This window comes from Sprattus sprattus (assembly GCF_963457725.1).
Source record: "Sprattus sprattus genome assembly, chromosome: 5".
NCBI classification, from domain to species: domain Eukaryota; kingdom Metazoa; phylum Chordata; class Actinopteri; order Clupeiformes; family Clupeidae; genus Sprattus; species Sprattus sprattus.
Genome location: NC_137924.1, coordinates 10,937,059 through 10,954,632, shown reverse-complemented (window position 1 = coordinate 10,954,632; position 17,574 = coordinate 10,937,059). Strand labels below are relative to the sequence as shown.

The following is a 17,574-nucleotide window of genomic DNA, read 5'->3' as shown; positions in this document are numbered from 1 at the left end:
AATGCGTTAGCGCACTGGCCTCTGTCTGTGTCAGCAAGCATTTTCCTGGTAGAGCTATTTTGCCCTATGACTGTGAAGCGAGAGAAGCATCGTGTCTGATTCTAAATTAGAGTGCAAATCACAGACTTGTGCGAGTTGTGGAGGATGAAATCCTTTTTTCCTGTCTTGGCCCAAACAGCAACAAGTCCAACGGCTAATTTCTGTATTCTGATGATGCGTAAGCCTTTCCTCTGGGTAGTCTGAGACTTCTCAGCAGACATATTATGTAAAGATTTCCCTGACTCCAAAGCCATGTGCCCTCAAGTATAGCAGTATAGGATTCGAGGGAAGTTTTTGTGGAACATGACATGGTAAATGGCCACATTAAAAGGAGAGCAAAAAACACAAGAGAGAGAGAGAGAGAGAAAGAGAGAGAGAGAGAGAGAGAGAGAGAGAGAGAGAGAGAGAGATGGCGGGAGAAAAGACCACCGCCTCAGTGCGGCAATCTGTTTGAGAAATTGTCACGCGGCGTGGCCCTGACTGCAGCGGCCTGTGCGTCTCCCTCTGTGGCTTAATAATTAATGTATTTATTTTCTGCGCCGTGGGTTTGGCGGAGAAGTGGAGCAGCGCTGAGCGGAGGCAGTGGAGGGTAATGGGACATGAAAGGCCCATGCTGTTCTCCAGCGGCCCCGACCGAGCACAGAGATCGCCCAGGTGCATGCTACCTCACACATGAATTCATGAGCTAAATATACAGAGTGTGGCCTCCATAGCTCTCTCTCTCTCTCTCTCTTTCTCTCTCTCGCTTTCTCTCTCTCTCTCTATCTGTGTCTCTTGCTCTCTCTTTCTCTGTCTCTCTCTATCTCTATCTGTCTCTCTCGCTCTCTCTTTCTCTATCTCTCTCTCTCTCTCTTTCTCTCCCTCTCTCTCTCTCTATCTATCTATCTCTCTCTGTCCCTTTCACTCTCACTTCTCCACACTTACCAATTTATCCTCCCCTCCACCTCCCTCCCCCCACACTCACGAACAAGCCTGTCCCCATGTGCCGCGTCCCGCTAACCTCGCTGCCCCCCATGACGTCATACTACTCTAACTATGGTGCTTACACAAGCTGTGTGGAGTCATCCTTTTGTTTTCGGCAGAGTGATGTCACCTCAGCCAGAGTCATTGGGAGAGACTTGTCTTGGCTTCTAGCTCTCTGGGGTTGGTTAAGAGTCTGAGAGGTCCCTGGTTTGAGCACGGATGTTGGAGGGGAGACATTTATTGGCTGTGCCCATAAGCCAAGATGGTGATGGAGCGACTAGAATTGAACTGGTACGATGTTTTTGCTTTGCTTTAGTGCTGAGAGTCTGCCAGCCCTGGGTCCTGAGGTCTGAAGTGTGCCTCTCCCACAGCCGCTGTGATTGCAGTCCTCCAGCCAAACGTCCCCCCCCCCCCCCCCCCCCCCACCGTCCCCCCACCCAGCCCACTCCCCATCTCTGTTTCTGCTCCTCTCTCTTATTGCTAAGCACACACTTGCGCTGAGTTCTACCCACCTGATTGGACTATTGTGCTCATTAAGAGCCATTGTGATCGCTGCAGCTCCATGTTCCAGGGGAGAAGGAGACTGAAGAGAGGCGAATAAAACCCTTGTTGTGTGCTGCATGCTTTTCTAATGGGGCTCTTGTGAACTCACATCATCTACACGCATTCTCAGGCCTCTCCCACTCATCCCCTATGCCATCAATTCCATCTCCACACCGTAATTATGCAGGCTTTTACACTTATGCTTCAGGTCTTGGAGAGAGAAGCAAGCACCTGGGATATGCATGATTTAGCATTGAGTTAGACTCTCTGTGCTTAGACCGTTGGTACATTATGTACTGCAGGTTTGTTTTGTTATGCATGCACCACAATGCCTTGTCGAAGACACAATTTAAAGCTGCAATCCAATACACGTTTTTGTCAAATTTAGGGAGTTGCTACTTAGGATCGTGTCGCTTTCCATTCTGTTGTGTGCACTCAAACTCATGAGTTTGGGTAAAAACGAAATGGTTCGTGCCAAGCCACAAAACAAAACCTAAACAGTGATTTGCTAGCACAGTGAACTGAAGCAACATGGGATGCTAGATGGAAGCGTTACCTTAGCGATGCGTGTGCATGAATTCAACTACTTGTGGATGACAATATGTCCATGCTCTAAGTCATCGTCCATTTGTATAAATGAAAAGTGTTATACAGCTCAAAACACTACCCTGGCTCTCTGCCTGAAAACATTTTGTTTTGGCTGTAAAGGGGGACATTAAGGGGGGGGAAAGGAATTCCCTACTTCACCCTCCCCTGTTGTGTTTCGTTTTTAAGCAGATGCTCCATGCTCCTGATAATACCATAATCCTTTAATCTTGGTTATTTTTTCATAAAGATTCATTGGAAACAATTGCGTGAGGGAGGGCAAAATTTAATCAGCTGGCTTTAAACACAATTACAATTCAGAAGATGCTGGCACGGCACGAGAAGGGTAGAGAAGCACTCCACCCCTCCCCCTTTCACACACACACACACACACACACACACACACACACACACACACTCACAAATCACTTACAAATATACACACACAGGCACACACACACACACACACACAAATCACTTACAAATATACATACACAGGCACACACACACACACACACACACACACACACACACACACACACACACACACACACACACACACACACACACACACACACACACACACACACAATCACACACATAAAACACCTCTCCTCAAAGCCTGTATGTAGCTTTGGCTATCGTTATGGACTGTCCTATTGTCACCTTATAGCACACATCCAGCAGCATGAACAACAGCATGTTTTTGTCAAGTGTACCTGTCATGCCTTCGTGACTTTGGGTAGATTTGGGATCATTTTTGTCTGTATTTCATAGACTGTTCTAGTTTTTTGAGTTTATTTCTTGCCTTCCACTGTCTTTGTTAATCATATTTTGAACCCACATCAGGTATTTCCTTTTGTTGTTTTTTTTAAACTTGCATGAATTATTTTCAGATAAAGATTTTTTTTTACCCCCAGTCAGAGACAGATCTGTTGTGGGGTCAGCCGCTGCCTGAGCTAACCCTGAGTACCTTTAGCCTACCACTCTGGGCTGAAACACAATGACACATTGCTTGCATGCTGAAGGTCCTTGATGTGTTCAGACATCAAGCGTGGACATAGATCCATTTTTCACACATTTAAAGAAGCACATCCGTCTTCTCGGCGTCATCCACATGTGTGTGCCTCAGTGGTCCAATGCCACAGTGACTCTAATGCTTGAATGTCAGTGGCATTTTGTTAAAAATGCTTTTATAAGTCGCCTCAACCTCGGCTATTGTACTGTGCTCACTGCGTTGGCGACTCCTGTGAGAAACCCCCCCCCTTACCTCACTGTATGCCTGCTGCCTCTCATAAAGGCTTTTTATGTGGTTGCAGTTGTTCTTTTCGGGTCACTAGTTAAATACATAAAAGTGCAATTACATTTCAGTGGACCCGCGCTGTGGTTTATTTCTGGAGTGTTGAAGACATTAAAAACAGGTTGCCTGTTCTTTTTCAGATTGAATCTGGGCGCTTGGCTCTCTGACCTTGTTTGAGTTCTAACTGTGTGACAGGGAACCCACAGTAGCTTTAGGCATTTCTGTCGGCAAGATCTGCATGTTATGCTGGAAAAAAGGTCTGTCATGTGACGCCTTGACCAGCTCTTAGGTGTCTTATTGGGTCCAGTCATGCAGTCCCTTAGCCTTCCCTTTGAGTGTTACAGGCCTCTCCTGCTGGAGGACATAATAGTACCAAGACACATTTCTACCTACTATGCTAAGATATCTTCCCAGATAAGACAAATTGGTAAGTGTGGAAGTGTGGAAAAGTGAGAGTGAAAGGGACAGAGATAGATAGATAGATAGATAGATAGAGAGAGAGATAGAGAGAGGGAGAGAGACAGATAGAGAGAGAGAGAGTGAGAGAGAGAGAGCGATGGAGGCCACACTCTGTATATTTAGCTCATGACAACACCTTCAACTCACAGTAAAAAACAAAATCGTTTCATACCAGCCGGCCTTTCAGTGTAACACATCCCTGCCCAGTGCTTAGCTCTACAGAAGATCACAAGCCGCCATGTTTCTGATCAACTGGGACAGAGACGCATGAGAGCCCTCTTTATCTCACACTCTTGCTTCCCTGCTACTGCCCACATCAAGTTCAAGTCCTTGACCCTCACTGTAAGTGGAGCCACCTGAGCTGCTACTGAGCTGCATTCAGTCACTTATCAGCTGATTCAATATCTGGCTATAACACCATGATGGCATGAAAGCTCAAACTCTTCTCAGAAAAATGGTTCTCTCTTTGTGTCCGAGCAGCAAATATCTTGTCTTCTGACACTCTTAAATCATTTGAGGAAGACCTGAAGATCATTTCATTTGGTGCGCTCTCTTCCTTTTCACCTGTTGGATTATTGTCTGCCTCTTTGTAGGTTGCTTGGCATAAAAGCATTTGAGAGGTCTATTCAGCTCCCAACAGCTCAAGGCACACAGTCATTTCAGGCATTGTCCAGGTTTTCCATTCCCATCAGAAAACCTTTCAGAAAGGCGTACAAATCTGTACTGCTCAGGCACTGGGTGTCTGTATGATTGATGCATGCAATTTAAAATTTGAGCTTTCATGTAACTGAATGTCATCAGTGTTACTCCGTTAAAGCCACTTTCAATAACTCTAATATTGTAAATAAAATATATTGCCCACAGTGTAGTCTTGAGAGAAATAAAGCAAACACAATTCTGTTCAATCCTGAAGACATAGGCCAAGATGTGTAAGTACACAAACCATCTGGTCAACTAAAATCCCCTTTGAAGTAGAATCAGTGGTGTAGTCCAGGGTATACGCAGGTATACCCACTTATTTTTCAGTCAGCATTGCGTATACCCACTTCTCAAAACAGGGCGTTTATCCTGTGCTGTATGGCCTGCGTATACCCACTTCTCCAGGGCCCACTACACCACTGAGTAGAATGCACAGTGTTTGACTGTGTGTGAGATCAGTGTCTCCTTAGCTCTGCTGCCATAGTATTTTTACAGTTAAAGCCCAAGTTTAACAAAAAAAAAATCCTCTCATAGCCTTGTGACACATTTTCATCAGCTTAATGAGTACGTGTATAGGTGTGCTGTGACATTAGTGCATATGTTTCTGTGTGCTGTGACATTACTGGATATGTTTCTGTGTGCGGATCACCGCTGGGGTACAACACTGTGTGCCTGGGCTGAGTTCCAGCGGCCCCACGGGCAGCCAGCTGCGAGGAGACATCGCCTCCCCGTCGGGGCCACTCAGAGTGCCTCGGCAGCGGGCGTCTAACCCTGCGAGTGGTTGTGATGTGCTGGTGCTTGAGCGTCACCCACTGAGCCAATTATAGCCTGCAAGAGCACAGCAGGGAAGCCCAGAAACAAGTTTTCATTGAGTGAGTCAGTCAGTCTGACCTGATCCATTTCTGTTTTCGTCGGACGGGTTTATGTGTTGGAGTATAGCAGAAATAACATCATGCTATACCTGATGTTTTTTCTCTCCTGATGTCAGTTTGCATTAAATATCTTATTAATGTTTTTTTTCATTCTCGTTGTTTGTTTTGCTTTGGACTTGTTAAGGGTTTGGACATGTTTAATTGATCCAAAATTGGTAGTCCAAAACAGGGAGGCAACAAACATTACCAAAGCCTTGGAAAACGTGTGTGTGCGTGTGTGTGTGTGCGCGTGTGTGTGTGTGTGTGTGTCTGTGTGTGTGTGTGTGTGTGTGTGTGTGTGTGTGTGTGTGTGTGTGTGTGTGTGTGTCTGTGTGTGTGTGTGTGCGGGTGTGTGTGTGTGTGTGTGTGTGTGTGTGTGTCTGTGTGTGTGTGTGTGTGCAGGTGTCTGTGCGTGTGTGTGTGTGTGTGTCTGTGCGTGTGTGCGTGTGTGCGTGCGTGCGTGCGTATTGAAGATCACCTACTGTGTTGACAATCAAAATAAAGAATAGATCCTCTGTTGTTATTTGTACTGAATCTTCAGTTCCTAGCTTTTTCACCCCACTCTTCTTCCCCCTCAAAGCAAATCACAGTGCACTTTCCTCTTATTGTTTGTTCAACTTTACTCATCACTATTTTTCACAGAGGTGACGTCTCCTGGGCGAGGTGGTTTGTGCTCCCAGCCCAGCATCCGAGTGATGGATGACAGAGGAGCTCACCTATTTGTAGTGGAGGGGAGGGGGCCTGGCAGGGCTTGGCACATAATCCCTCACATGTGCACACACACATACTCGTACACTCACACTCATACTCGTACACACACACACACACATACACACACATAGACACACACACACATACAGACACACACACACATACACACACACACACACACAGACACACACGCTCACACTCACACACACTGACAACAACTATCTACCCATGCTAATAACACACAGTCACAGAAAGCCGACTGAGGCTTTAACAGTGGCTGGCATGGCTCTCAGATCTCCAATCTATGTGGGCAATACAAGTGCAGGTGGACAGTGCTGCCATGTAGTCATCTGCTGTAAGGCCTGTTACTTTAGTTGAGGACATAGGAGTCTGAACAGGTAGAAACTGAATGCCCTGCCATTAGGAAGCAAAGCGGCACCATCAACAGCCCCAGATAAAAAACAACATTTAAGCCTGTCTGTCAGAAATTGGTGCTATTTCTTTATTGACTCCACTGCTTCATTTCATATGACCTCTCCTATGTGGAGCTTCGAAGAAAAACATCCAATGTTATAAAATGTATTGCTCACTATATAACTGATACAACACACACTTACACTAGAGGTTTTGTAAACATGGCAACAACTTTTTGGGATTTAATTTAATCATGGAGCTAAGACACAGATGCTTAATGGACTATAGAAATAATAGTGTCAGATATATGGCTTGTATACTACCATGTCACCTTCTATCATTGTTTGGTATTCCACCCCACCCAGAGTATTCCAATGATGTCCAGTGCTTGGTACTGTTCAGGTTCTCCCCCTCAGCACTTTCCTTTGTCACACACTTTATTTAAAAGTGGAGCACCATTTAATCTTCTGCCCAGAGACCATACCTCAGTTCAAACGCACTTATTCATCCAAACTGGTCACGGCAGCACATTCATTTGGCCAGAGCCGTTTGCAGCACTGTAAAGATGCAGTGCGGTAAAGGTAAATGAATATATGTTAATGGTAGTGGCCCATGGGCTCGGAACTTGGCAATAGTTAATAGGTGCTTAGGCAATTTTTCAAACAGGACGCCCCAATTCAATTTACTAAACCTTGCCCACCAATCCACAAATATGTCCAGATAAAACCTGGAAAAATGTTTTGTATTTGTGTTTGGTTTGATGTGGTTTCCCTGGTGCAGTATTGTTAAAAGCGTTTAGTGCTAGTGTTTTTGCCTGTCTGTTGTGTTTTCAGTCTAGGGCAGTTCTCCAAAAACACACTCACATACTTCACTCTGAGTTGGGTGGGTGTGGGTGAAAGTGCAAATGTACTATATATCACAGCATGTTGCATCAGACGCCACGTTCCCTTTCAGACACCTATCCACAGGGGCTTTGACTGCATTCATAATCATCAGTAGCCTGCAGCCATCTACCTTCTGTGATTGTGACTGAATGCAGTTTGGTGTCATGGCTGCTGTCGCCCGCGGGCATTCTCCCCCCTCGGTGGAACTCGGCTCGTCTGGTAGCGCTGCCGCCGCAGCTCTCCCTGGATCTCATAGCCTAGCCACTGAACCCTGAACTCTGTGTGTGTGTGTGTGTGTGTGTGTGTGTGTGTGTGTGTGTGTGTGTGTGAGTGTGTGAGTGTGAGTGTGAGTGTGAGTGTGAGTGTGAGTGTGAGTGTGAGTGTGAGTGTGAGTGTGAGTGTGAGTGTGAGAGTTTGAGACTGAACCCTGAACATGCTGCACACTCAGACTCACTGAAGGTAACACTGAACTCTCCCTTCCCCAGACGGAAAGCAAAGGCGAGGTGAGTTTTGTGTTTCGTCTGCGGCGCTACCAGACTTGTCACAAGCGTGACACACTGCTGACAGGAGCGTGAGGCCGTTGCCAGGGATGGCATCTGGCACTCTCACGAGCCACTCGTCTCTCAGTCGAGCAGCTGTTTGTCCTGTGATCAAAGTGAGCCCTCCTGATTGACGACAAGGGATGTCAGGGTTTCGAGAAAAAAAATAACATGGCGAATCGTGATACCGCTGTGCTGTGAGAAAACAGGGAGGGCGGTCAAACCACTCATGACTTTGTTTATGTTGTCCTTTATATTCTCTTGTGTGTCCTTTTCTCAGAGACACAACAAGTGGTTCGCTTCAGTGTTTGTTTGTTTGTTGATGCCACTGTCATGGCACCTGTTGGATTGTTTTTATTACCTCTTCGATCGCTGTGACATTTATGCCTTCTACATATCCTATAGTCTTTATCCTTTGCAAGCCCTTTTGAGCTCATAGGGTGCATTTCAATACACAAGATTTACACTGAAGAGAATTAAGATGAAAGGACAGAATATATTTCTGTTTCTGGCTGCTTCAGTTTCAAACTCACACACACACACACACACACACACACACACACACACACACACACACACACACACACACACACACACACACACACAATAATAAATATGTTGTTGGTGAAGTATTGCTGACATTCTGGCTCTATCATCAGTCGCTTATCCTTACAGCATCTCATCAATCCACTCTACCTTCACCCTATGATCTCTAATCCTGCCATTTTACGGCTTTATATTGTAACATCTTTCAGAACCATTCCCGATGTTGTGCTCGATTTCTCCACCTTGAGCCTAACAAACCCTGATGCGGACACTCAGGCATCCTTCCAGCCCACTGAGCATTCACAGGAAATACATCATGAGGATGTAATCACTTTTATGGGCCAGTTTATAATTCAATTTAGAATGTCACCTAAATGGATCACATAGCACATAACATTTCAGGGCACCGGCTCGGCGCCGGACAGTGTGTGGCACGTTGGCACCTCGCCACCAGGCTCCTGTGATGCCCCTGCCCTTCCGCTGATGAAATGCCACCATGCGTGGACTACTACCTGGCTGGCACATGTGCACACTAATTCACTAATTCACTCCCCGTCAGCAATTAAAAACAGAAGGAGTGTCTGCTGTCGCCATGATAGCCTGCATGTGTTTCTGCTTCCCCACATTTCTGATTACCACGTGCTTGGTTTGGGAATAAGCTGATGAGGTTTTCGGCTTGAAGTCCAAATATTTCAGTCAACCTGTGGTGGTGTGATAGCAGCAAATGGTGCATGATTCCTGTAAGAATGAATAGCTTATTTTTCTCAGGGCTTGTTTTAGAGGATGATGAATTAAATTGGGGAAAAAAAACTATCAACAAAGGGCTTGATCACCTGTTTCAGACCAAAGATGTATGTGAGAGAGATAGAGAGGGATGAAAAAATTACATCATGATCAGTTTGCCATTGATTTCTCATGATAAAGCCCCATTCTCACAAGAACCACAATAGAACACCATAAATCATGCTTTTCAGGTTTTACATGATCAGACAACCAAATTGTATTACTTCATCTGTTTTCATTCACTCTTTTTACCTCCGCCGCATAAGCCCCATGCTCCACAGTCAACCTCTCAGTGCAGAGCATGTGTGAAAAGAACATCCTTCCCCCAGGTGGTAGTGTCCTGGGGTGTGTGTGTGTGTGTGTGTGTGTGTGTGTGTGTGTGTGTATGTGTGTGTGTGTGTGTGTGTGTGTGTGTGTATGTGTGTGTGTGTGTTTGTGTGTGTGTGTGTGTGTGTGTGTGTGTGTGTGTGTGTGTGTGTGTGTGTGTGTGTGTGTGTGTGTGTGTGTGTGTGTGTGTGTGTGTGTGTGTGTGTGTGTGTGTGTGTGTGTGTGTGTGTGTGTGTGTGTGTGTGTGTGTGTTTGAGCTCTTGCCTCCATGTTTGAGGGGTTCTGGCAGCTTCCCTACTGAGAGTGCTCTTGCTAGGGTGTTCCCTGACAAATCATCTGTCCCCCCTCCTCTGACCCAGAAAAACATGTGGGGCCAGACTCCACGCTGTGTGTTGTTGTGTTTGTTTTGTCTCCCCCTTTCCTTCCTCTCTCCTTCCTCTCTCCTCCCTCTCGCCAGAGGCACCTCCGGAGCGTGGCTCTTGGCTGCGTCTCCCCCGCTGCTCCTGCTTCAGAGAATTGCAAAAATTAATTTGTTTGACAAGTGACAGGTTCTAAAGTCCTGTAGCATGGAGGGGCACGCAATTACATCAACGTCCCTACCCCCCCCCCCCCCACACACACACACTCACACACACACACACACACACATCACCACCCCCACCATCATCATCCATAGAGCACAATTTAATCAAACCTTTGTTGGACAATGATTAGCCTTTGATAGCCTGTGGTTATGGATATATCTCATCTGAGTCACCCCTATGCTACTAATCTCCTTTGCAGAATAGGGAGAGAAAAAAATCCTGCATGGTAAATAATACAAATCACTCATAAGCTGTTTTTTTTTCTTCTTCGTGGAAATGCAGATTGCCTCTGGGAAGGTTTTCTGGGAAATGTTAAGATCATAATGCTAAACAACATCAGGGGGGGGTCGTCCACACACACTGAGGCATCTGAGTCACTGGGCCACGGGGCCGACTGGGGCCCCGCTAGGAAAACAGATTGATTTGTTGGCGCAAATCCCATGATCCATGGCAGACGACGGCGTGATGCGTATTAGGGCCACGTGTTAGCCCACCTCAAATATGAAATTGTCAACTTGTTAGTGATTCGTGGAGGCACGTCACAATCTGGGTTAGATTTCATATCAGCGGGGGGAACTTAATTATTTCCTGTGTTTACGTCTAGTGAAGGTAGACATATTTCGGGGAAAGGAGGGGAAAAAAAGAAAGCCCCTGGAAAAAAATAAGCAAAAAACAAAAAGAGATTATTGATATTAATAACAGCAATAAAGGGCAGCTTTGTCTGGTCTCCCTGATCCAACATCAATCATATATGACTCTGGAGACTGGGGAGGGGTATTGGGGTGGGCTATGAGCCTCACTCACCCAGAGTGGCCAAGCTCAGAGGATGGAAATGGGGGGCAGCCGTGATGGGCGACTGAGACTGACTCCTGCAGGTCAACACCAGCCACTGTGTGTGGAAATCAAATAATGATGTGCAATATGATCTGAAGTCCCACAAGGCTCACTTTTCCTGGCTTTGTGCTCTCTTCTCAGTCTACAATCTCTGTTCTTTACTCCACACACACACACACAAACACACACACACACACACACACACACACATACACATACAACCACACACACACACACACACACACACACACACACACACACACACACACACACACACACACACTGGTATTTGGTGTCATATTTGCCTCATAACATTGCAGTAATAATAGATGTGCTTGTGTCTGTGTGTCTCAGACAGTGAATGTGTCGTTGTATTGTATGCGGCCAGGGATTGTGTAACCACTGGTTTCATTTCAGTTGTGTGACTGCCTCCACAGAGATCCTCCATGGTGGCGTGTATGTGGACAACAACAAGTTCCTGTGCCACGCTGACACCATCCACTGGCAGGACATAGTGAAGAGCGCCCCCTCCGATCACCTGGTGGTGCCCTCCAACAGCAGCGGCACGTGTGAGTACCTGAGCCCAGCCCACTTCACACACCCACACACACACACACACACACACACACACACACACACACACACACACACACACACACTGGTATTTGTGTCTCAGACAGTGAATGCAGCAGCACATGTGAGTACCTGAGCCCAGCCCACTTCACACACCCATGCAGAAACAATGTGCCTGGTGGTGCGGATAAAAAAACCTCTTTAAACTTTAGAATCAGGGATCATATCCAGTAGTCCCTCTATAGTTTGAAGTAAATTGTTTTTGCAGTGTTATAGAAAATAAATATAAATGGTACAATAATAATGCATCGTATCAAATTTTGATTCACACCTTTAGCATGGGCAAGCAGGAATCTCTCAGCATGGCTTTTTGATGTTAAGCTTTACACACAAGTGAATCGCTTAGCAAATGGCATGGATAGACTCTCTGATGAGCACTGATGAGTCAATCTGTCAAGTCACAGGGCTATCCAGTTCTTCTATTTCACCATGGCACGTTTCAGTTGCCTTCGATCTGCCTCTCCAGTCTCTGCCAGAGATCAAGGGCTTCAGAACGTCTAATCCTCCATAAGAAGATAATCTGCTGTTTTCTCAAGGCCGTCCTGATTTGATTTCGTTGTTTTTTTTAGTCCTCCAAAACAACGTAGAATAATAAATATCCTTTAATCAATTTAAATATAATCCCATAGCCCCCCTTTGGGCCATAACACTGTACGATTTGTGGTCACACCACGTTATTCTTTTGTTTCAAGCCCCTGATGTTTACCCCTAAAGAGCAGTAAAAAGGGACGTGGCGGTAAAAGGGTGACATCAATCAAAAAATGAACATCAGGGAGCATGGAAATAAAATCAGAAAGACCTTTACTGGTGCGCTCCCATAATGGGCACAGGATAGCATATGCATATGAGTGAGCATCAGGTGGTCCGTAACTGGCTGCTGGAGAGAGCGAGAGTCATTATTCTTAGTCATGATCATGGCCCCTTTCCAGGTTGTCCTTCAGAGGAGCGCTTGGGAAAAGCCTGATATTAGTGTACTCTGGAAGTACATGACATGCATTGCAATCCTCTCTGGGCGACGTAATGAATTCAGGATGGAGTGATGGACAGGTCAAGGCACACACACAAACACACACACACACACACACACACACACTAGTGAGTAAACACTGAAGAGCTTCTGCACCTGTTAGCGTGCATGTGAAGTGTGCGGTGGTCAGGCCCGCCCCACCCCCCGGCTCTCAGGCAGGAAGCCCAGAGGAGGAGCTGAAGAGGGGCAGGGGGTGGAGAGGGGCAGGGGGTGGAGGGCGGCAGGAGGGTGGAGGGCGGCAGGAGGGTGGAGGGGGGCAGGGGGTGGAGAGGGGCAGGGGGGCAGGAGGGTGGAGGGGGGCAGGAGGGTGGAGAGGGGCAGGGGGGTGGAGAGGGGCAGGGGGGCAGGAGGGTGGAGGGGGGCAGGGGGTGGAGGGGGGCAGGGGGTGGAGGGGGGCAGGGGGTGGAGAGGGGCAGGGGGTGGAGGGCGGCAAAATAAAAAGAGGGGATGGGAAGCCAAGAGTGGAATGGAGCAAAAGATGGGAGAGCCATAGCAGGAGAGAGAGTCAACCAGTGGAGTGCTTACTCTTAACTGAAGTGGAACCGGGACAGAGGACAACACTCCACCAGTCATCTGTGTTCACTCTGCAATTACCCACCAGTCCATTCAGTTGGGCTGCAAGAGGAACGCCGGAGAACAGGGGAAAAAAATAAATACAATTAAAGCCAACCGATCTGAGAGAAGCCCAGGGCTGGTCTGTTTCTGTGAAAAATGAACGAAACCGTCCGGTCCTTCACGATGCTCTGTAGGATCACCAGTGTGTGAAAATGCCAAGAAATCCCTCTGAGGTCAGGGTGTAATCGGTGTGTGTTTTTGGGTAGGTGCACGTGTTCAAATTCTGAAATAGTAAATGATGCCATGTATGACTGTACTGTTGTCTGTTTCAGGTCCAAAGTGCCATGGCTCCTGTTTTGGCCGTTGCTGGGGACCAAAGAAGGACCAGTGTCAGACCTGTGAGTGCCACTATAGCCATAACCATATTATACCATGCAGACATGTGGAGCCATATTGGGATATTTGGTAAAACATTCCTGAAAAAGGGGTGGTTAGGGGCAGTTTGGCAGTTGGCAGTTTGGAGATTGACTCTCTCACACACCTCTCCTAACAGAGTCATTGTTGTTCACCCTCTTGCTCTCATTAAATACCTGTGTGTGTGTGTGTGTGTGTGTGTGCGTGTGTGTGTGCGTGTGTGTGTGTGTGTGCGTGTGCGTGTGCGTGTGTGTGTGTGTGTGTGTGTGTGTGTGTCAGTCAGGGGCGGAGATCCCGGGGGGGACGGGGGGGACACGTCCCCCCCTCGCATAACGTTGTCCCCCCCAACAAAATTGAAAAAAAAAAAAAATTTTTTTTTACATTGTCAGGTCACCAGAGTTGGGATGCGAACCCGGGTCGCTGGCGTGGTATTCTACGCTTAACCCAGTGTGCTATTGATTCTACAATCTCGAAATTCAAACAAATAAAAGAATAAAACATTCGAGAATATGTCTACATTCATTGTTTCCATCAGGTCCGCTTCACCTGCTCTCTCTCACCTCCTCTCTCTCTCTCTCTCTCTCTCTGACAGCCGGTCAGTCATTTCCCTACTATCACTGGATAAAGGCATTTCCCATGAGGCTTTGCAACCATCCTACATTGATTTATGAACAAAAAAACGAATTAAATCGCTGGCCAATTTATATTTTTGGTCATGAAAGTTATGTAAAGTCTGAATAAAAAGAATTAAATCAAGGTAGGAGGCTAAGCAAAAATCAGTAGGCTGTATTAATGAAAGTGAGTTTATCTCACCATAAGTGAGATGTTTTGAGACAACAAGTGCTATATATATTCGTTGGACCTCCTTGTTACACATTACCGGACTTCTTGGAGATTATCACGGGAACTTGATCTGATTTTATTAGTTTTAACTCAATGGACGGCTCATGGACTCCACAGTCACTGCTGCGCAGGGCACTACAGAAGACGTTAATTTGCATGCAGCTGAATTCCTCCTTGAAGAGCCTTGGTATGCGTTTGAACTTTCATCATTATTTGTCTGTGAGTAGATGTTGGTTGTTAGGACATGTATTGCCGTTTAGAGAATTTAAAACTGACGTCGAATTTCTGTTTTGTCACTGTTATTAGAGAATTCGGTATTTAGCAGCTAAGTTATGCTAGCTCTCGTGACAGCAATTTTTTTCATGTCCCCCCCCCGGAATTACTCTCTGAAATGTTCCCATGTATTGTCCCCCCCTGCAATGAAATGGGATCTCCGCCCCTGGTGTCAGTGTCTGTGTGTGTGAGTGTGAGTGGCTGTGCTTGTGATCTATATCTGTGCACTCTACTGCTTTTGTCCTGGACGCCACCTCTGGCTCTCTTTCCTCCTTGTCAGGCAGCAGGGCCTCTCAGCTACAATTAAGCACAAGCCCGACCCCCCCCCCTCACGGTCCATTCTGCTGCTTCTGGAGCATTACTTCAAACCGGATAACAGCGCGCCATTTACCTGCACTTCAAACAGCCCTTCTCTTCCTGTGGCCGTGGAGAGTCTGGCTAGCGCAGCTTTTAGTTGAGTTGTAACTGCTGTAAGTGTGGTGTAAAAAAATCACAACCAGCAGGCTTTTAAGGGAGATCGCTGATCTGTGCGTATGGTGTTTCAGTAGGCTGTTAGGCTCTTTGACATCCTGTCGGGAGGGAAAAGAAACACAGCATTATTAGCTGATGAAGTTCATTTTATGTGCTCCTATAAAATTTCCTAGGCAGTTTTTTTCTTTCAGTGTATCAAAAAGTCCCTTATCGGAGGCGCCCGTTTAGTTTGCCGGACGTGTTTGGGACGGGGAGCACACTGTCCCCTAATTAATCAAAGTCGTTAATCAAGCTAGAGGCTCCCCTCAGTGCTCGGCAGATGTTTCTGTCATTGGCTCCTTCCCTCTACCCATATGGCTGGGATGAGCACTCACTTAGAAATACTCACATAGTTCTAAATTCACTCCTGACGCCAATCATCCACTCCATCTCTACCTCTCTCCTCCCCTTCCTCCTTTCACTGACTCTGTCCATCTCCCTCTGTCTCTTGCTGCCACTTTGCTCCATCGACTAACATAATTACTCCCTCTCGCTTTAGTTTTGACCCACGGTTTTCGTTTTGTCCCGCACTCCGTCTTTCTTTGTGCGCGTGTCCCCTGGTGTCCCGCCTGCTTGCCGTGTCGCCCGATCTCATTTAGATAGTCCGAAATGAGTCACTCCGCCTGGTCCAAAAGACAGCGCATCACTTCAGTTAGATAAGCCACGTCCGTTTGTCAGCGTCTCAGCCTTGACACCTCCTTGTCTCCCCCTAAGGGAAGACGGCGGTGAGCCCTCTGTCCACTATCTAAAATGTCCTTCTTCAAACAAATTTATAAAAAAAAACACAGCCCCGGCGCACCTCAATATATCCTCCACAAATAGCCCCCACAGTGAAAAGCGCCGGGTCTTCATAGCTCAATAGCAGTATGTGGTAGAAGCACACAGAAATCAAATAGATTGCCTGACTGAGGAGACCTCGGTGGGGCAGAGACAGGAAGAAGAGTTGCCCCCTGACTGCAAAAGATGGAGCACAGGGTACCGTGTACCATAAAACACCCACAGAAATGTTAATGTAACTCCCACTCCAGTAGCTAATTGATGTCCCTGTCGGGACCCGGTTTAAATTTAAGGTATTCAGTATACTTTATCAGATTGATTACTTTTGATTTCTACAGCCTGCTGCTATTTTTTGAGTGGATATTTAATGGCAAATAGATCAACATGCGATACCTTTTCCTGATGAGGTCATTTGTTTGAAATAAAGTGTCTTTTTTGTAAATAGGCCATTTCATTTCCATGCGCTGTAATGGAATACGCTGATGTTGCGTTAGCGACGCCGAGGCGAGCGGGCGCTAGGAGTCCGTGCGCAAGGAATCCGTCACCCTGACAGCGCCGTGTGCTCTGCCTAAAGGGCCGACGCTGCATCCATCCACCAGCTCCACCACGTCAACTCACTTTTAGGAGAGGTGGAGGAAAACAGCGGAGAGATAATGGGAAAAGAGAAAGACATGAATGAAAGGAAGCAAAAAAATGATATCAGCATATAAAATGTGTTTCAAAATATGAACGCACAAAAGACAGTACACAGCCAATGCATCAGACATCTACAGAATAATCTCCTTCCTTACATCTTCTACTCATTTTCATGAGGACGTGGGAGATATAAGGACATTAAAGTATAAATCCAGGCACCAGGTCCCTGTCCCCTGACTACGTGGAGTTAACTTCCTTCCACAGAAACAGTGCATAGAGTATCTCTGAGACAGTGTACTCACTCTAGCCAAGCCTGTCAGCAACAAGGCAGTCACGTACCGCTCAGCATATGGTGGGAGTTCACCAAGAAGATACCCAGTGGAGAGAGCGAGAGAAAGAGAGAGAGAGGCCCATCAGGAGATACCCAGTGGAGAGAGAGAGAGAGAGAGAGAAAGCGAAAGAGAGAGGCCCGTCAGAAGATACCCAGTGAAGAGAGAGAGAGAGAGAGAGAGAGAGAGAGGGGGGCCCGTCAGAAAGCGGACACACTCAGGTGATAGAGATCTCAGCGTGTCTTTTGGCAGTGGCCGCGGGCTACAAAGCAAGGCAGCAGACCAAAGTCCATGCCCAAAATCACAAAATGTCTGCCTTTGAACACAGGTACAGATATTCTTCTCACAGAAGTCACAGAAGAATACGATCTTGTACCCTGACTCTGTCTGTATATTAATGGAACTCTCTGTCTGTATTAATGTAACTCTCTGTCTCTCTGGGATCTATTCATCGAT

General features: G+C 46.6%; 1 protein-coding gene across 2 annotated transcripts in view; it reads left to right on the top strand.

Moving 5' to 3' along the window:
* erbb4b (erb-b2 receptor tyrosine kinase 4b) overlaps positions 1-17,574 on the top strand; it is a gene marked incomplete at both ends in the record, with an annotated part of 230,294 nt that overhangs the window by 146,071 nt on the left and 66,649 nt on the right. For both annotated transcript variants that reach the window (XM_080839977.1, XM_080839976.1), the window contains 2 exons: positions 11,559-11,690; positions 13,669-13,734. In XM_080839977.1, coding sequence (XP_080696103.1) covers positions 11,559-11,690; positions 13,669-13,734 — 198 coding nt within the window. The remainder of the gene's footprint in view (positions 1-11,558; positions 11,691-13,668; positions 13,735-17,574) is intronic.